The 18794-nt window shown below is 35.2% G+C and overlaps 1 protein-coding gene across 8 annotated transcripts in view; it reads left to right on the top strand.

The window, feature by feature from the left end:
• The window catches only part of ABCB7 (ATP binding cassette subfamily B member 7), a 786091-nt gene that overhangs the window by 663004 nt on the left and 104293 nt on the right, over positions 1-18794 (top strand). For all 8 annotated transcript variants that reach the window (XR_014131590.1, XM_081759542.1, XM_081759541.1 and 5 more), the window contains one exon: positions 11830-11961. Coding sequence is in view for 7 of the 8 variants with exons in the window: in XM_081759542.1 (XP_081615668.1) it covers positions 11830-11961 (132 nt within the window). In the remaining variant the exon portion in view is untranslated. The remainder of the gene's footprint in view (positions 1-11829; positions 11962-18794) is intronic.

The following is an 18794-nucleotide window of genomic DNA, read 5'->3' as shown; positions in this document are numbered from 1 at the left end:
TCTTCACCACTTTTATTATTTCTGCATTTGTAACTGGATGCAGATACATTGTATTGTTGCAAGTTTTTGAGAATATTTTCGTGGGCATTGCTAGCTCACTATTGTACGTTTTAAATAAGTTGCTGTAATAATTATTTAATAGGTCAGCTCTTGTACGAGGATCTTTAATTACGTTGCCATTTTTAATTACCTCTAAATTACCGTCATCACTACGAGTGTTTACACTTAACTCGCTTTGCACTAGTTTCCACAACGCCTTCGACTTATTATCGGATTTTTTAATGATTTTGTCATTGTGTAACTGTTTTGCTGCTTTCAGAACTCCTTTATATATGTTCTTATATCTTTTGTAATATGTCTCTGTATATGGTGATGGATTTCCTTGTGTTTTAGCCTTGTTAAGAAGTCTCATTTTTTTACTTGCTATTCTGATCCCTTGTGTTACCCAGGGTTTTGATTGTTTTCTTGAAGTTACACATTTTACAACAGGGAATGCTAGATTGAAATAGAATGTTATGGTGTCAATGAAGTAACTGAAAGCTTCATTGACCTGGTTATACAAGTAAAGCTCGTTCCAATTTTCTTCCCTGAGGAGGTGATTAAAATATTGTATATTTTCATCATTAAATTTTCTTTTGTACGTTACATTACTTGTTCTTGATTACAAAAACTTTTATTGGGAGTTACATGTATATCGAGTACTTGGGCAAGGTGGTCTGAAAAACCACTGTTGAAGACGTCTACTGTGTTGTAGTTAAGATGTTTGCTCACTATGAACTGGTCAATTGCACTTTTGGAGCATTTTGTGATTCGTGTGGGAACTTTAACAACTGCCTCCATATTAAATGAATCTAGAAGAAGTTCTACCTCGTGTTTTATCGGCTGTAAAAAATCTATGTTGATATCCCCGACAATTACGACAGTCTTCTTGATTTTTATAAAATAATTTAGTATGGTGTCCATCTTATTTATAAAGATTTCTATATCACTGTCAGGAGTTCTATATACACATACAATTACAAAGTTATAATCTACAATTTCTAATGCACAACTTTCAAAGTGTTTTTCTACATTTAAATATTTAAACCTAGTACATTCTCTCGTTTTTAGGTCCCTTTTTGCATATATACAAGCCCCTCCTCTATCTCTATTATGTCTGCAGTATTGTGCTCTTAGCTCAAATTGAGGAATGCCTAGGTATTCTAAGCAGCCTGATTGTAACCAGTGCTCTGTTATACAAATTAAATGTACTCCTAACAGTCTGTCCAAAAGTAGTTCTTCTAACATGCTCTTTTTATGAAACGTAAACCCTTGTACATTTTGATGAAAAATGACTATATTATTGCTATTATATTTGTAACCTAAGTTGTCAGACTGTATACTTTGATAACATGTCTGCACTCCAACAGTATCACTCTTACTAGACCGTAGATTTAATTTATTGTCAATTGGACGTTTATCAAAACTGGAATTTTCTTTACGGATGTCTTTGTTTTGGGTTGATGATCCTACCATAAAAAATAATCCGGACGATGTGTTGGAGGCTTTCTTTGTCTTTTTGATTTCCTATGTATATTGTCCTGATGTGATGTAATTTCTTGAGGAGAAACAATGTCATTTGAAGCACCCCTATTTGCAATATTCGATTCTACACTGATATCTTCTTCATTAGGTAGTATGGCATAATTTTGTCTTCCATTTACTACTCCAGAACAGATCGTTTCGTCGATTGACTTTTGCGAAAACTTACTGTTACATGACCTAGCCGGTGTGCTAATGCTTGTTTTCCTGTTTGTACTTACAATATTGCTAGCTTTTGGTTCATCTTCTACACTATTACTCGCTAACCAAAGACTGTTGTTATTTGTTGGAACTTTCCATGTTGCTGGAATAGCATGGCATATCTTCTTCTCGTTCTGGATATACTTTGCCAGTAGCTGGCTTACCTGTTTCTTACCTATCTTATTTAAGTGCATTCCATGCTTGGTGAAACAGTTTCTTCCTAGATTTGAGAGGTCAACAAAGGTTACATTAGGCTGACCTTTACATATTTTTTTCGAATTTTCTATTCGTTGATTTAACTAAATCATTTACGCACGAGCTTTCGATTAGATCATATCTAATTGGAATGCCTATTACAACTATATTACAAACTTTATCTTTGAGTAATGACAGAGCACTGATTAAAACTGAGACAGAATTTTCACTTCTATTTGAATATACATCATTAGCTCCCCCCATTATAATTAATTTTCCCGTTGTTTTTGAGTAGAGACTATTAATTGAAGTATCCTTTAGTACTTCCTTCATTGGAGCTCCAAGTTTTACTAAACTGAAAATTGTGTAACTGTCATCCAGCGTATTGCTTAACATTTGAGCAATGTTTCTACCATGACTATCAGCTAAAATTGTAATAGGACTTTTAACATACCTTAAATCGGATCCTTCTACAGAACCTGCAGCAGGATCAAGCGACTTGGAAGAAAAGTTCGGTGTGATACCACTACACTTTAATTTTACAATTGAACTACCCCCCTTATTGTCATCAGAGCCCATTTTCATTTCACTCATTATATTTTCACTTGACTTTCTCATATTACTACACTCACTACCAGTACTCGTTTCAGCACGTACATTTTTAACAACTAAACTATTGCTCTCTTTACTCTCATTTGGCATTTCAACTGTAGCATTTTTAAATGTTTCCTTCCTTGCACTTCTTCTTACACTGTTAGCAATAAGCACTTCATTTACTTCGTTTCTTTCTTCCCTTGCACTACTTACAGGTATGTTACATACACTTATAGAGCGGTGTTCAATTCAGAATTCAACTTATCATTTAAAATGCCCGAAAATGACACTTGCGACACATGTGATAGTTTTGTTGCCAGCTTGAAAGAATCAAAGTGAAGAAGACAAAAATAAGCTCCAACTCGATTATGATAATCACTTGAAAGAGGTTAATCAACGATACAATTTGAAATGGAAAGATAAGAACAGAGCAAGAGGCAATTGTAAAGAACGGGTTCTTATGGTTGACTTACAAAAGTGTCTCCCAACACCATTGCTTACAAATTCTGAAAGTTTTTACTTACGGAAATTGTGGACATTCAATTACACTATTTTTGATAGTACTACCCAGAAAACTTACTGTGTTATGTGGGATGAAACAAAGTCTGGGAGAGGTGCCAATGAAATGTCTTCGGGTTTATACAGATGGGCAAAAATAGAGCTTACCAACAGTGAAATTGAAGTGATAACAGTTTGGTCTGACAATTGCAGTGGACAAAACCGGAATCTTGTGATTGTGTCTTTATAAATGTGGTTGCTTCGAAAGTTTCCGAAGTTGAAGATTATCAACCACTAGTTTCTTCTAAGAGGTCACATTCACTTGGAAGTGGATTCCAAACATGCTGTGATTGAGAAGGCCAGGAAAGCGCTTCCGCATTTCTCGATCATGACACCATGGGATTGGCAGCAACTTGTTAGAAATTGCAGACGCAAACAACCTTTTATAGTTGTTAACATGGAGCTTGAAAATTTCAAGAATTTCAAGGCATTGTGTGGACAACGCTCAAGTCCTTTGCGACTTTCTAGAAAAGGTACTAGTGAACAAGATGTATTTATATCAAAAATGGTCCACATGTAAGTACGTCAAGATAGTCCTGGAGTGCTATTCTACAAGAACTTCGGTGAAAACTTTCAAAGTGTTGACCTAAACAAACCTACGCGATATGTTATGTGGCCAGACGAAGTTCCCCAATTAAGTGATTCATTGAAGCCCATCAGTTCGGCTAAGTACAAGGATATTCAAAGACTTTTAACGTGGGTCCCCATTATTTGGCATGAGTACTACAGAAACCTACCGCATCGTAATGGTGACGGGGACTCAAGTGATATGGAACATGAATGATTCTCAGTGTAATCATTGAAATCTGAATTATTTCTATGAGTAAACACCCTGTAAAACAATAATATCATTGTACCACATGCGTGATATATTGAAATTACTACTTTACAATGTTTCTTTCATTTTAAGCAGCAGTTATTACTTTGCTAGTATATAGCGTAAATAAAGTTTTGTGGTAAAATATTACAAGTCGTTTTGCACTAACGCATAAAACATTGTTGCTAACATTGCAAAATACAACTTTAGGACACAGAATAAAGCAAAAATGTTTACTTTATAGACCATGTTAGAAAAGTTATGTTCAGTTTTAAAATGTTCAATTAAAAAATTACGCAATTAACCAAAATAGCGTCTTCAAAACAGTTTTTTGCTTCTCCTGTAAAATTAATAAAATGTGACTTATACTACTCTACTTCTCAGGTCCAGATATATATATATATATATATATATAGGTATTCAAGTTTTATGTTATACTGTAACATTATGTATTTAAGTTCATATGTAGACACTGTAATTGGGCAGTAATTCCTGTTGTGTTGATAAATAAATAAATAAATATTTTCATTGCGGATTTATCAAATCTTATTACCGTAAAGATTAGCACATACCTGACGAAATATCTAAGGGTTGCCAGGCACTTATTCATATTGATTCACTGTGAATAAGTGGTAAGTATTCTCACCTTCCAGAAGAGCGAGATCTCATATAACCTCACTGATGAAAAAGAATATTAAGCTCCAAACAAACAAACACAAAACATTCTAAATTTCACGATAGCTTCCTAAATTGACATAATTACATTCCTCTTTTAACGCAGTTCTTAATATTACCTTATTTTATATAAGTTCTATTTTTCCGTTATGTTACGCCATTAAAGAACCGGCTTTTAATATACATAAGGAAATGTACAGATGAATTGAAAACTAGAACCACAATATGCTTACCATTTTCGAAAGTATTACACATAACTTCTTGACTCAAACTGATGTTATGACGTAAATTTCATTCATAAACATCTTTATTGAGCTTTCATTAACTTCTAATTTTCTTTGATGTTGTTTTAACAAAATACAGGCTATAATCAACGTATACTTTCAAATTTTCAGTTTTAATACTCTTAAACTTGGCCTAAATTAATAAATATTCATATCTAATGTATTTTAGCAGGACAATATGATTTCAAATACATAATTAAAAGTAGTGGTTGCTCCTGAGGGAAGTCACAAAGTTAAAAAAAATAAAGTTTTCTTGCTTCAAAGTAAGGGGTAAAATTAATCTAATGGACTTAGAAGATGCAGGCCCGAATGGGGACACTATTGTGGGACTCCCGGTTCCAGAAAAACAAGTAAAGAAATCGCATTAAGACTATATCATCCTGGTATTCATTGAGGTGTCATATCACTTAATAGGCCTATTTTTTCATCGGAAGTTGGAAACGTAAAGAAATAAAGAAACTACTCCAGAATTAACTTTAGAAAATATTGCTTGTTTGTTAATACAAACTATTCACTCCCTCAAATTCTAGATAGAGGCCAACAGGCCAGGGGCGTCATTTCAGACTTCGCTTGGGGGGGGGCAAGAGTACCACCGACATAAGACTTTTACGTTTTGTACTAGTATATTAGTAGACAATCGATTAAAGTATATGTATTTCTCAAACTCTTGGGGGGGTCAATTGCCCCTCCTGCCCTCCCTAAATGACGCCCCTGCAACAGGCTATACGCTCCCTTGTTTATGTTCATGGGTGTACATGTATTACAATATGTTATTGTATTTCACAAGCCAAGAGTAACAGAGCCATCTAACAGTCTGATGATCACTTGGCAGAGGGACCCGTGAGCAGAATGTATTAATTGCATGTATTACTTGCAGAATTTAGTCATAGGAGCCACACTGGTTTCCACAGGGGAACATTATGCTGCTAAGACGGCACTGAATAGTAGATTACACTCTAGCGCGGGACCCAATTGGGAACAATCGGTCCAATCCGCTGAAGTCCGGCCCTGATTGTTGTATACAATTAATATAGAAGGGAAGTTTTCTTCTTTTAGTTTGAAGCAACAGAAAGTCTTTTAATTTTATTTATTACTTCTCTTACAAGCCCCCTCCGATTAAAAGTACATTTTAAAAAATTTAGAAAATATTTTTATACTTTTCCTTTTCTCTCTATATAAAAGTTATTGCTCTGGAGGTATACACTACCAACATTTCTCAAAAATCTCTAATTTTTAGTGCTTTGATTAGCACATCCCTGTAGGATAGGCCGGAACTCCTGCAAGTATTACTGGAGCCTATGAGACCATTGACATTGCAATACCCTCTGAAGTACTATCATTTCGTTGTGTTACATTCAAACCGATATAAAGGGATCAGAGAAAGTTCCCTTTTACCTTTTGGTTTGCTTTTAGCTTCCGCAGAGGTAGCTGTTTTATTATAAAATGGTTTTAACAAACACTTAGAGTCACTGATATCAGATCCTGTTACTTCCTTTACCAAACGTTTAGCAGATTTTCGGGAAACGTTTAGCTCATGTTATTATAAGTTCTGTAATTTCACGAATGTTGAATACCTGTAATGTCTCCCTAAATTTCTACTTCTAATTTTACTTCTAAAGCTGTCTTCTCACAAAAATATAAATAAATAAAAAAAATTAAAACCTAAGAACCTTTGTGTTAGTTAAAAACAAGAGATATCTATGCGTAATGTGGGTGTTGGACATAAGCTCACCGGCAAAAAGCTTACCGGACATAAGCTCACCGACAGTCTCATATTACAGTGATGGACAAAAGCTCACCGATAGCAAACATAAGCTTTCTTGAAGGACTTGTAATAAAATTCACCGAATATTGAAATTCAGGTGTTAGTTACTTCCTAAGCAGAAAATGGAGCTACTATCTTATATGACTTATCTATCAGGTATTAAAAAAATAATAAGGACGTTGCGGAGTTGCGTTGTATTAAACGTGGGCAGACCTTGAAGAACTTGTAATAAAATGCCCTGGATATTAAAATCTAGCTTTTGACTACAATTACAAATAGGCCAAATAACTCGGTAGAAAGTAGAGCTACTAATGTCGTATAGCAGTTATCAGATATCAGAATAAAATAGGGATGTTGCAAGTTTAATGTGTGAAGCATGGGCGACAGTAAGCCTAATTTTGGTCCTGGAAATTTTCGAACCAAATTTTTTTTATAAGCCTGACAATTCATCAACTGCATTAAAATAATTTCATGATAAGGGATGACATAATAGAATTTTCTTGCTAACAGGACTGGTGATTTTTTTTTTTTTTTTTTTTTTTTTAAATTTTACGAAATCATCATACTCAGATACGCTTTGCTTTTTAATGCTGCCGTCGTGCTTGCAAACACTCAAACAAGTTTCTTTCGTATTTACTAACAATAAGCTTTTTTTTTTTCATAAGTTGGTTTGATCTTAGTAAATAAGAAAGAGATTCATTTAATGAGTATTGGTCTGCAAGTGTGATAACAGCCTTAAGACTTGAAGTCTGCAACACACTTAATATTTTATTCTGATGTCTGATAACTCCTATATGACGTTAGTCATATAGCCTATTTTCTATTGAGGAACTAGGCCTACTAGTAGTCAAAGCCCAGATTTAAATATCTGGAGCATTTTATTTCAAGTACCTCAAAGTCCGCCCACGTTTAATACATTAAACCCTGCAACATCTTTATTATTTTATTTTTATATCTGACAACTGATATATAGCATTAATATCTCTATTTTCTACTGAATTAGGCCTACTGCTAGTCAAAGTCTAGATTTTAATACCTCTTTATACCCATCATATACCCGCGAGCCCAATTGAGGCAAATGAGCGTGAGCCCGGGTGAGCGCAAGCCTATTGGAGAGAAGTGAGCGCGAGCCCAGTTGGGAGAAGTGATCGCGAGCGTGAGTGTGTGCAAGCCCAGTCGGGAGAAGTGATCGCGAGTTCTAGTGATCGCAAGTCCAGTTGAGACAAGTGAGCGCGACCCCGGGTGAGTGCAAGCCCAGTGGACAGAAGTGAGCGCGAGCCCGAGTGAGTGCGATCCCAGTTGGGAGAAGTGATCGCGAGCGCGAGTGAGTGCGAACCCAGTCGAGAGACATGAGCGCGAGCCCGAGTGAGTGCGAGCTCAGTTGAGAGAGACGAGCGCGAGCCCAGATAAGATTAGTGAGTGCGAGCGCGAGCCCAGTTGGGAGAAGTGATCGCGAGCGCTAGTGATCGCGAGTCCAGTTGAGACTGGTGAGCGCGAGCGCGAGTGAGTGCGAGCCCAGTCCAGAGAGATGAGCGCGAGCCCGAGTGAGTGCGAGCTCAGTTGAGAGAGGTGAGCGCGAGCGCGAGTGAGTGCGAGCCCAGTCCAGAGAGATGAGCGCGAGCCCGAGTGAGTGCGAGCCCAGCTGAGACAGGTGAGCGCGAGCCCAGTGGAAAATGGCCACCTTTGGTCCACCGTGATCGTTCTTGAAACGGCTGCTTCATCATGTTCGCAACAATCACTGAGAACATCACTTATCGAAAGGACTAAGTAATTTCTACTCCATTCGTTAGTCCATTTTGTAAAGTTTACAGAAGATTTCCTTAAATTAACCAAGTAATAAATAGTTCATATATATTACTGAACGAATTTTCAAGCGGACAATAAAAAAAAAAAAAAAAAAAAACTGTTCACTATCTTTGCTACCAATTTACATAATTATCGATAATTTGTAAAATGTCTGTATGCACTTATTATGTACTTCAGTTTTCATCGCAGAATTGATCTATTTATTAAAAAGTAAAACTGAAACGCAATATCAGTTGGTGACCTCACTAACCATTCTTGAAGACGAAAAACTGAACACAAAAAGCCAACGACCAATTCACTCACATCTTTCTCTTGAAGCTAACATCGAACTGCCTTGTCACCCTTCAAATTCTTTGCACCGAGTTATGAAAAAAAAAAAAAAAAAAACTACCACCCACTTGCTCTGCAGGAATTCAGAGGACTTCCTCTCACCCTTAGTTCTTCTTGTGTGGCCTCTTGACCTGTCCACTGTGGGGACCATCAAACAGCTTTCGAAACGGAGTGACTGCCAACTAACGAATTCTGTTCGCTTCAAGCAAGCAGACCTTTCAGCTTTTGCTATTTCACTCAGATGTTTCACCCTCTAGAAACCGTTTTTGAGATTTTTCCTTCTATTTTATTTAAAAAAATAAAGTATGAAATTCATTCCCTCGGAAGGTACCGATGAAACATAAAATACTATTAATTCCGAGCGTTTCCAAGAATTTGCAGGTATAATGCATACATATAATATATAATTAACTAATAAAAATTATCAAAAAAATACAATATAAAATAGTTAATTTAAATATTAATATGCAAATGAACCCAAGTCAATCTTGCCGTTTACAAGATATATCGTAATTTTATATTTTAAAAATACTTTACCACTTCAGAACACATTACTAACTTTTATATCTTAGTACGAAACATTAGAAGGTTCTACAAAAGTTACTGAGTGAGAATAGCAAGGATGGACAGGCGATGCCTTTTAGTTCCCAAGTCTTACTGCCCGCGCTTTGTCTGAGCGCTAATGTTCCCTCACACAATGAAGATGTGTGAATACGCTATTGGAATAAAAAATACTTCCTATTAAACATGAAATTTTTAAAGAATTGCTTCACTAATAAGAATTGATTGATTAGAAATTGCACAATTTAGAGTGTATTAATCACTTTTAAACAAATGGTAATATGAATAATCAGTTTTTGTCGCAAAATATGCAAATTATAGCATGTAGTTCGGTGCTGCCTTTTTCCCTCCCAATTCAGCTTGCGTAGAAAGAGGAAGAGAACTAAGCTGAGGCGAATTCTTCTTCCAAATGAGGCTGTACGAAGAGAAAGGTGGGTGAGCAACCACACACACACACACAGAAAGACTAGTGAGCGAGAAACTCCGCAGCGTTTTGATTTTCAAGAATTTTGTCGTGCTGCGCGCTGGTTCTAAGAAATCCTGTTGTGAATACAAGGGTTGTTCAAAGGGTATATAATGATTACGTTATAACTTATATACTTTGTCCGAGTACTAGAAAGTTCCAAAAACTTCCATTGAATTCTAATGGAACGTTCTAAAACCCCATTGAATTCTAATGGAAATTTCTAGAATGTTCGAGAAAGTTCTAGAACATTCTATGATTTTCAGGAAAGTTCTAAAATGTTCGAGTAAGTTCTAGAATGTTCGGGCAAGTTCTAGAAAGTTCTATAATGTTAGAAAAAGTACAGAAAGTTCTAGAACGTTTTAATAGAATGCCATGGAAGGCTCTAGAGCCTCCTACAGCTTTCCATTAGAATCTTATAGCTATTTCTAGAACTTTCTAGAAGTTTTACATAAATGGTGATATACTTGAGGTGCGATAATAGGGGTGTCTTTTAGGGTATAGCAAGCGACATATCAAACTACTTGTCTTGGATTCATGGTTGGTTTTCCTATAGGTCTCGCTCAGCCTCTACTCGTGTGGGAAAATCAAGCAGAAAAGGAAATATTAATTTGTTATAATTTCGTTGTTTCTTAACCAAACTGAATGATATACATGACAATTTAAAGACAATTTATTATTCTTTTAAAAAGTATACGTTTTTCTCAATTGTTTACCGTTTACTTGTTATTTTAAAAAATATATAAGGAAAACATATAAAATGTGCAAAATTTGAAATAAAATTATTTTTCACGTTATTATTTGCATTGATAAGTCATAATTCTTGTCAATTTTTAAAAATTTATTATTTTCTACGTCGTTTGGTGTTTCTTGCATGAAGATTGGTCAATTAGTTTGGGAGATATAGGCTTTTAAAGATAGCGCTGTTCATTCACGAAGGCGGCCATCTTTGATAACCGCCATATTGGATTTGGATGGACGAAAAAATGGCAACCCTGTCAGAATTCTAAAGCATCGCGGAAAGGACAAAAATCAAGTGTTAGTTCAATTTTAACAAGAAATGCACACGGATGTGTAATTTCAGACATAGCGCACCCCACTATAAGGACTCCTATAACGCACAGCAACGAATAAAAGAGCAGCCTTCCTTCTTATATAATTTGACCTGCAAAAAAGTTACAAAAGACTCCTTTGAAAAAATTTAGCGCGAACAACTTGGATGGAAAAGTCGTAAGACTAGGGAGGCGAAATACAATGGAATTTACTTGACTAGCCTCTCGCCAGGCTGCAAAAAAGCAAAAATAGCATGTGAAAAAGCAACTTACGAAGCTAACAAACATAAAAAAGAATATATTTGAATTCCTTAAGTACGGGGTAAGATCTCGAATATATATTCAGTAATATACAACATAAATAAATAAATATAACAATACACCATTACACTAATATATATATGGATAAATATACTCCAGGCCTCGATAGCCATCTTATAATTAAACAATAATTCTTGAATAATATTTAATATATAATTTATTATTATAATGTATTTCAGCATGGATGCAAGAGGTACCCCACCACACAAAAAAAAAAAAAAAAAAAAAAAAAAACGAGAAAGCAAGAAAAATATTCAGTTTATAATCCGGATCAGTTTCAACTTTCATTTTACCACAATACATTTCATAAGCACACATACACAAAACAAAATTTTAACTAAATTCACTCTTTAACTTATCTTTCGGAAAACACTCTTCAAGTTTAGAGTCTGAAAATGTTTGGACTACGCAGTTCGGTATAAAATAATTAATATCCAGTTCTGCATTATTTAACGTACTGTATTAGTGTAAGAAAAGTCCAGACATCCAGTTCCGCATTATTTAACATACTGTATTAGTGTAAGAAAAGTCCAGACATCCAGTTCCGCATTATTTAACATACTGTATTAGTGTAAGAAAAGTCCAGATAATACTTTATTAACTTTATTAATCTTCTGAAATCGTAGGTTGGCGAACGAGGGCTCAAGTTATCTGGAGGTGAGAAACAACGCATTGCAATTGCCAGAGCCATTTTGAAAGGGTCTCCTTTCTTAATTTTTGATGAAGCAACATCATCGTTGGATTCAATAACGGAGAAGGTATGATTTTAAAATTTTAAACGTGTTTTAATTAGAGATGCAAGGGCTCGGAAAAAAACCGGCTTTTTTGGAAAAAAACTCGGTTTTTTCTGCTTTGCTTGTTTGCTTGGGAAATTTTGGGCTTTTTTCAAAATTCTGCTTTAAATCGATAAAGCAGACTTTGTTTCGCTTCTCTATAACACAGAAAGTCATTTAACTAGTGGTTGATGCCGATAATAATATAAAACCTCGAAAGTAAACCACGAATTTCGAAAAGATATTTTAAACAATTTTACTTCAACATTTTTACATTATGAATTCCAAAGGATTAACCAATGTATATAATAAACACATTTTAACCTCCTATATACAAAAGTAAGCAGAGTTGGCAAGAACCATGGTTGTTTCTGAAAATGCCAAAAACCCGTTTTGGGGGGGCAGTTTAAACCAGGCTTTTTTGGGGTTTAAACCAGGTTTTTTGATTTAGATATTTTGCTTTATGTATTTATATTACATATTCACAGAAATAAGTTTGTTTCGCCTTGGTGTTATTATTCAACAACGGGGTTATGCTGGAAGAGGTCCCATAAGCTTAAAGAAGTCCGGTCAGTAAATTTCTTAAATTGAGAAACTCCCGCCCTAGCCATCGGGAAAATCCCGGCATTCTTTTAAATGTAAAACAATAACGGGAAAATCCTGTAAAATTTAATTAGCATGTAAAATTTAAAGGTTAACGTATTATAATCAGTACGCTAAAACTGAGTGACACACAATCATAGTCAACGTCTTACAAATAAAATCAGAAAAATAAAACACTGCTGAACAAGACTGTACTTATTTAATATAAAAACACATTTACACGTGACGTTTCGATCTTCTATCCAAGATCCTCATCAGACGTGAGTGTACGTCTGATGAGGATCTTGGATAGAAGATCGAAACGTCACGTGTAAATGTGTTTTTATATTAAATAAGTGCAGTCTTGTTCAGCAGTGTGTTTATTTTTCTAAAACTGAGGTATTAAATTACAAATTTAGTATGTAGGTATCATTGAAAGTCCAATCCAAGCTAATGTTGGAAGCTAAGTAGGCAATCGATAAATTTTACCAATTTTAATCAATATATTTAAGCAACCTTCGCTTCTTTATAAAACAACAGGCATGCAGAAATATATAATTTGGTTTCGTTTTGTATGTTTAGGCTTAACATCCTTACGTAATACCGAGGTTATCAAGGAGAAGACTTTCGCTTAAAGTGACATCCGAAAGAGTACTTGGTTTACACATGAAAGAAGGGTTGTGGTTCGACCGAGAATTGAACATGGGACACCTTGATTAAAAGGTGAAAAGGAAATAAGACAAATGCAGATGGTTTGACATGTGAAACGTCACCATGAAGTTCACACGATTCGCATTTTTGTTCTTTTAATTTTTTTTTAGTTTAAACCAGTTATTTAAAAAAAACAGCTGGTGTAAACGAGCCAACCCTAAGAGTAAAAACGTCTTTCAAAAAATACACAAATAACTAGCAAAATTGTATGTAGTATTCTTACTTCAAAATATTCCATACCCTCTTTTTGAAACAAAATTAAATTAAAATAAAACATAAGAGAAATACTTAGATTTGTATGATACAATTAAAGGCTGCACATGGTTCTGTATATTCTTGAAATTCTACAGTCAAGTTTTTTATAACCACCATCAAGGGCGCCCATCAGGGGGGGTTAAGGGGGCGCTTGCCCCCCTAGAGGAAAATGTACTTCAGAATATTGAAAATCCAATAGGATTTTTACATTAGTTACAGCAAAATTTGAAACTATTTTTGAAACGTCGCTTATACTTGCCCCTCCTTGGAAACCACAATATGGGCGCCCTTGACCACCATCACAGTTTACCCAGGCCTCAAGTTTTCTGAATTTTTAACAAGAGGGATTCAACATATCATTACGGAACAAAAAAAAAAAGACTACGGAATATATTTAAGTTAAGCTAAATACAACTGCACAACAAACGTGACTGAGTGGTTGGCTTTTGCGCTTCTATCGGGAAGTCCGGGATTCAACCCAGCATTCGACCATTCTGACAAAGCCTTCCTTCATTCCATCTGAGAATGTAGAAATAGTGCGTGTACTGGCCGACTAGGAGTGTAGGAGTTGGCCGACTTCCTTTCTTATTGTTTTTAAATCGTTATTATTACTAATTACCAGCAGTGACGGTTTTGCGAAGGTTAGAGGATCGGTCTTTCGGACTGAAGCCTGTTCTCCAAAGTTGTGGAATGTCTAAAACGAACGAAATATCTATTAGTTATGCCTTTACTCATAAACTTTAAGCTCCCGTCAAATAAAAATTACGAATGTTTAGAAAAACTAAACATTAGTAGTAAGAAAACCCCTCCCAAAACACTTTTTTAAATTCGCCACTGATTCTCAGTATAAAATGATCTTCAAGGTTGTATCCGGAAGATTATTGCTAAACATATAAACGAAACGAAATATTAGTTATGCCTGTACTCATAAACTTCAAGCTGCTCCCAAATAAAATTAGGACTTTTTAGAAAACGAAACAATCAGAGAAACCCCTCCCAAAGTACTTTTCTAAATCCGCTATTGATTATTTGTATAAATTGGTATTCAAGGTTGTATCTGGAAAATTATTGCTAAATCATTGCACAACTACAGTATAACAGAAATGTGGAAATACGGTTTGACGGACATATTGAAAAACGTATGCTTTGACGGATATATAGAAAAACGTAAGTTTAATTTTCGTGCTAGAAGCTGGAGTACTAAGCTCTTAGAAATGAAACACGGATGACAAACTAAAATGATCTAGAGAAGGAAAAAAATGTCGATAACTCAAAAGTTAAAATAAAGTTAAATAACCTGTAAAATTGCCCTCAAATACTACATTCTTCATGTTAGCTTTAATTCGTAAAATATGTGCTCCATCCATCTTGATGGTGAATTACAGAGCTAAATATGGCATTCAGGTCGTGGAAATCTTATCTAACTATAGAATATACTATAAGAAAGCTATTTGGATAGAAAAATCATGAAAATGAAAAAAGCCAAAATTTCCAAAATTCTCGGTTTTTTCCAAAAAAGCCGGCTTTTTATGTGAAAAAAACCATCGATTCAAAAAAGCCGGCTTTTTTGCATCTCTAGTTTTAATGCTGGTCCGTAAATTGCAATGAACCTACCTTCCTGTAGTGCGAGACTGATACCCAGACAATAAATTGAAATATCAAAAATTTTAATACGTCGGTGTTTCTATACTTTTAATCTCAAATTTTTAGTTTCATTGATGATCCAGGTATACAATTTGATTTTCGCGAACCTCCGAGATGTAATATTATAGATCTGACGGCAAAAGACCAGATGGCATGGCGCTGGTACCATGGAAGAGGAGAAAGATTCTTCTCTGAGATTTCGCCTGCTGTGACACTTTCGCATTATCTGACCTTACTCTTTCGTCATCACGAGTAGAAGCTAATGCAGCCCGCAGAGAATGTGAAAAAAGAGGAAAATATAAAGAACTAGTTGATAGGTACATGTTCGTGACCGTGGCCATTGAATCAAGCGGCACTTGGGGCCTCGAAAATCTAAATTTCATCAAAGAAGAGGCCAACGTGTTGCACACATTGCTGGGGACAAACGAGGTACTAATTTTCTGATACAACGTATCAGCATAGCAGTTCAGGGAGGTAATGTGGCTTCCATTTTAGGTATATTACCTCCTAGCAAATTATTAGAAAAAGTTTTCCTTTTATAACTATGCAGAGCTTGCTGTATTCTTGTATCATTTTCGCTGTTTCTTTTCTATGCTTCATCGTGTTATCTTTTTTCTTTTTTACCTTTTCTCTTTTTCTTTCTTCACAATTACCACATGATTTTGTATATCGGGAAATTTTATATATATATATACAGGGTGTCCAATATACAATGCAATCCGAAGTTTGGGATAGTAGAACTTTTGAACCTGAAGTGATACACAAATAATGGTCATACCAAAATGAAGCCTTGTTCATGCATATATTTTTAAACGAAGAAGCAATTATTGAAGTACACTAGGAATCACAAAGTGTTGCCAGATGTAATCGAAGGCTTTTTGCAAAACATGTAAATTGACTCATAACTCATACGTATGGATGTTCTGTCATTAATTTTCAGTTTGCTTAGTTAGAGTAGCTTGCAAAATATGGAGCAGATAAAATAATTTTTCATTTCCACCGGTAACTAATCGGATGAGGCCTCTGTAAGGGGGAACTAGGGAAATCGTAGGTTTCATAAATTAACACTTTGAATTGGCAACCCTGCTAATGTTTCAGTGCATCAAAAGGTGTGTTAAGGCACTGTCTACATTATGAAATTCCCGAAAACAATGAAAAACACACTTTGAAATTATCATGTTAAAATTTTTACTTACGTGCACCCGGCAACACTGCTATTCATTTCTATGGGGCTATTTAAAGGTATACAAGAACAATTCTCGAACTATTCAAGACCTGGAAACGAACATTCGCAGAGCCAATGAGAACATTAACAATTCTAATCTTCGTAAAGTTGCTGCCAACCTGGTGAAACGTGTGAACCAGTGTTTGAATCAAAACAGGGGACACTCCCAGCATCCAATGTAGAGCTTTTAACTCGTTTCTGATAGTAGCAGTGTAGCCGCGTGCATATAAGTAAACCTTTTATCATAATAATTTCAAAGTTTGTTTTTCATTGTTTTCAGGAATTGCATAATGTAGACAGATCCATAACACACCTTTTGATGCACTGAAACATCAGCAAAGTTGCCAATTCAGAGTGTTAATTTATGAAAACTACGATTTCCCTAGTTCCCCCTTACAGAGGCCTCATCCGATTAGTTACCGGTGGAAATGAAAAATTATTTTATCGGCTCCATAGTTTCCAAGCTACTCCAACTAAGCAAACTAAAAATTAAGGACAGAACATCCATACGTATGAATTATGAGTCAATTTACATGTTTTGCAAAAAAATTGATTTACACCTTCGGTTATATCTGGTAACACTGTGTGGTTCTTAGTGTACTTCAATCGTTGCTTCCTAGTTTAAAAATATATGCATGAACAAGGCTTTATTTTGGTATAACCATTATTCGTGTATCACTTCAGGTTCAAAAGTTCTACTATCCCAAACTCCGGGTTGCATTGTATATTGGACACCCTGTATATCTATATGAAACGATGTATTGATAACGGACAGTATTGTACAGAACGCTGTACCGAGAACAGTTCTACCGGATGGAAGTTGAGGTGAGAGAGAGCTTAATTCATATACGAAAATGTAAATTAAGTAATATAACGTGTAATAGGCTGCTGAAGTCGTCTGCTGTGAATTTTACTGGGCGCAGCCATATTGGTTACAAACAATCCGTTGCTAAGGTGGTTGTTAAGGCAGTTTCAATGGCGTTGTTGTGGCAGTTGTGAGTCTTGTGAAAGACGAACTTAAAATTATGAATATGAGGCTACATATTTAACGAATAGCAGTGAATATATTTACTTTATAATTACAGAAAGGCCATATTTATCATAATATGAAGCAAAATTGCTCTACATTTTAATTCTTTCAGTCGGCAATAACTTGCTGGACAAAAAGTGAGTGAGAATCCCACGCATGTATATGAGCGCCCCTTAATAATAATTTTAGATTGAGTTCACTTAAAATTATTGAAAATTGTTATGCTATATACTTCTGTTATATTGTTTGTTCAGCTTCAGTGAAAATGTTTAATATGAAAGAAACTTGATTTTTATAAAATTAGTGATCAGATATTCGGAACAAAGGAATGCAGTGCTAAAATAACCCATGCATTTTAAAATATACAATTACGAATACGTAATCTCAGAAACTTAGCATCTTCGTGGAAATAATTTCCTAATTTATTCTTCATCCTTTTGTTAGCGGGTGTCTATTCTTTGTTTGGCACTGTTAAAGTTGAAATGCGTCACCAGAAATAATTAAATAATTTAAAAGGTATAACTCTCTAACTATCCTATATAATGTCCTAATGTTATCTGTTTTTTGCGTCTACCACAAACGGCGTACAGATTTGTAACATTCCAGACTATACATGTATTAAAATTCATAAGGAGAATACGTACCAACTTACATTGAGTGGTCACTTCATGTAACACTACATCTATGATAATTAAGGGCAGCTTGAAGCTCAAGCGATATAAGGATGCATCGGTAGGGATCAGGTAGGTCAGTGAAGTTGGGTATGCCTGAAAGAAAGACAGGTACGAAAAGCGTACACTAGCCAGGGCTAGTAATCACTACAAGTGGATTTGTATTTCAATTTCGTAGTAACCATGGCACATTTTTAACGCTGTTTCTATGTTGTCCCTCTACATATATAATTTTCTTTCACAGAAGTATTTTCGTAGATTAGACAAATTTTACATATACTTTTTCAAAAAATGATCCTGTATTTTTCATGCATACTTAGCGTAGATCGATAGGATCGAGCAATTATATTTTATGTCAAACGGGATGAGACAAAGTAACAAGTCCGGTTTAAACTTTACTATATTACCTGTACCAACATTCATATGGTAAGGTTAGGTTAGCTTGTGATTGCTTAAATGCGGTTGTCTTACATATATGTGTAACGCCATTTACCAATTTTAAAATCATCCATTGCCTGTAAATCTCAGTTGTATCAAGAGTTTCAAATTTTTACACATATATGTAACCACAAAGATAAAATTGTTATCGAACTTACGCTGGTGAGAATCGGAAAGAGCGGAGGCAGGTGAGAATCACACTCCATGCTGGGGCAGGCATTGTCGAAGATTATAGTATGCCTTTAAAGGTGTGATTCAATTA

The sequence above is a fragment of the Thermobia domestica genome, chromosome 5 (assembly GCF_964235325.1).
Source record: "Thermobia domestica chromosome 5, izTheDome1.hap1.1, whole genome shotgun sequence".
NCBI lineage: Eukaryota > Metazoa > Arthropoda > Insecta > Zygentoma > Lepismatidae > Thermobia > Thermobia domestica.
The sequence above is the reverse complement of the archived record's forward strand: the minus strand, read 5'-3'. Positions and strand labels throughout refer to the sequence as shown.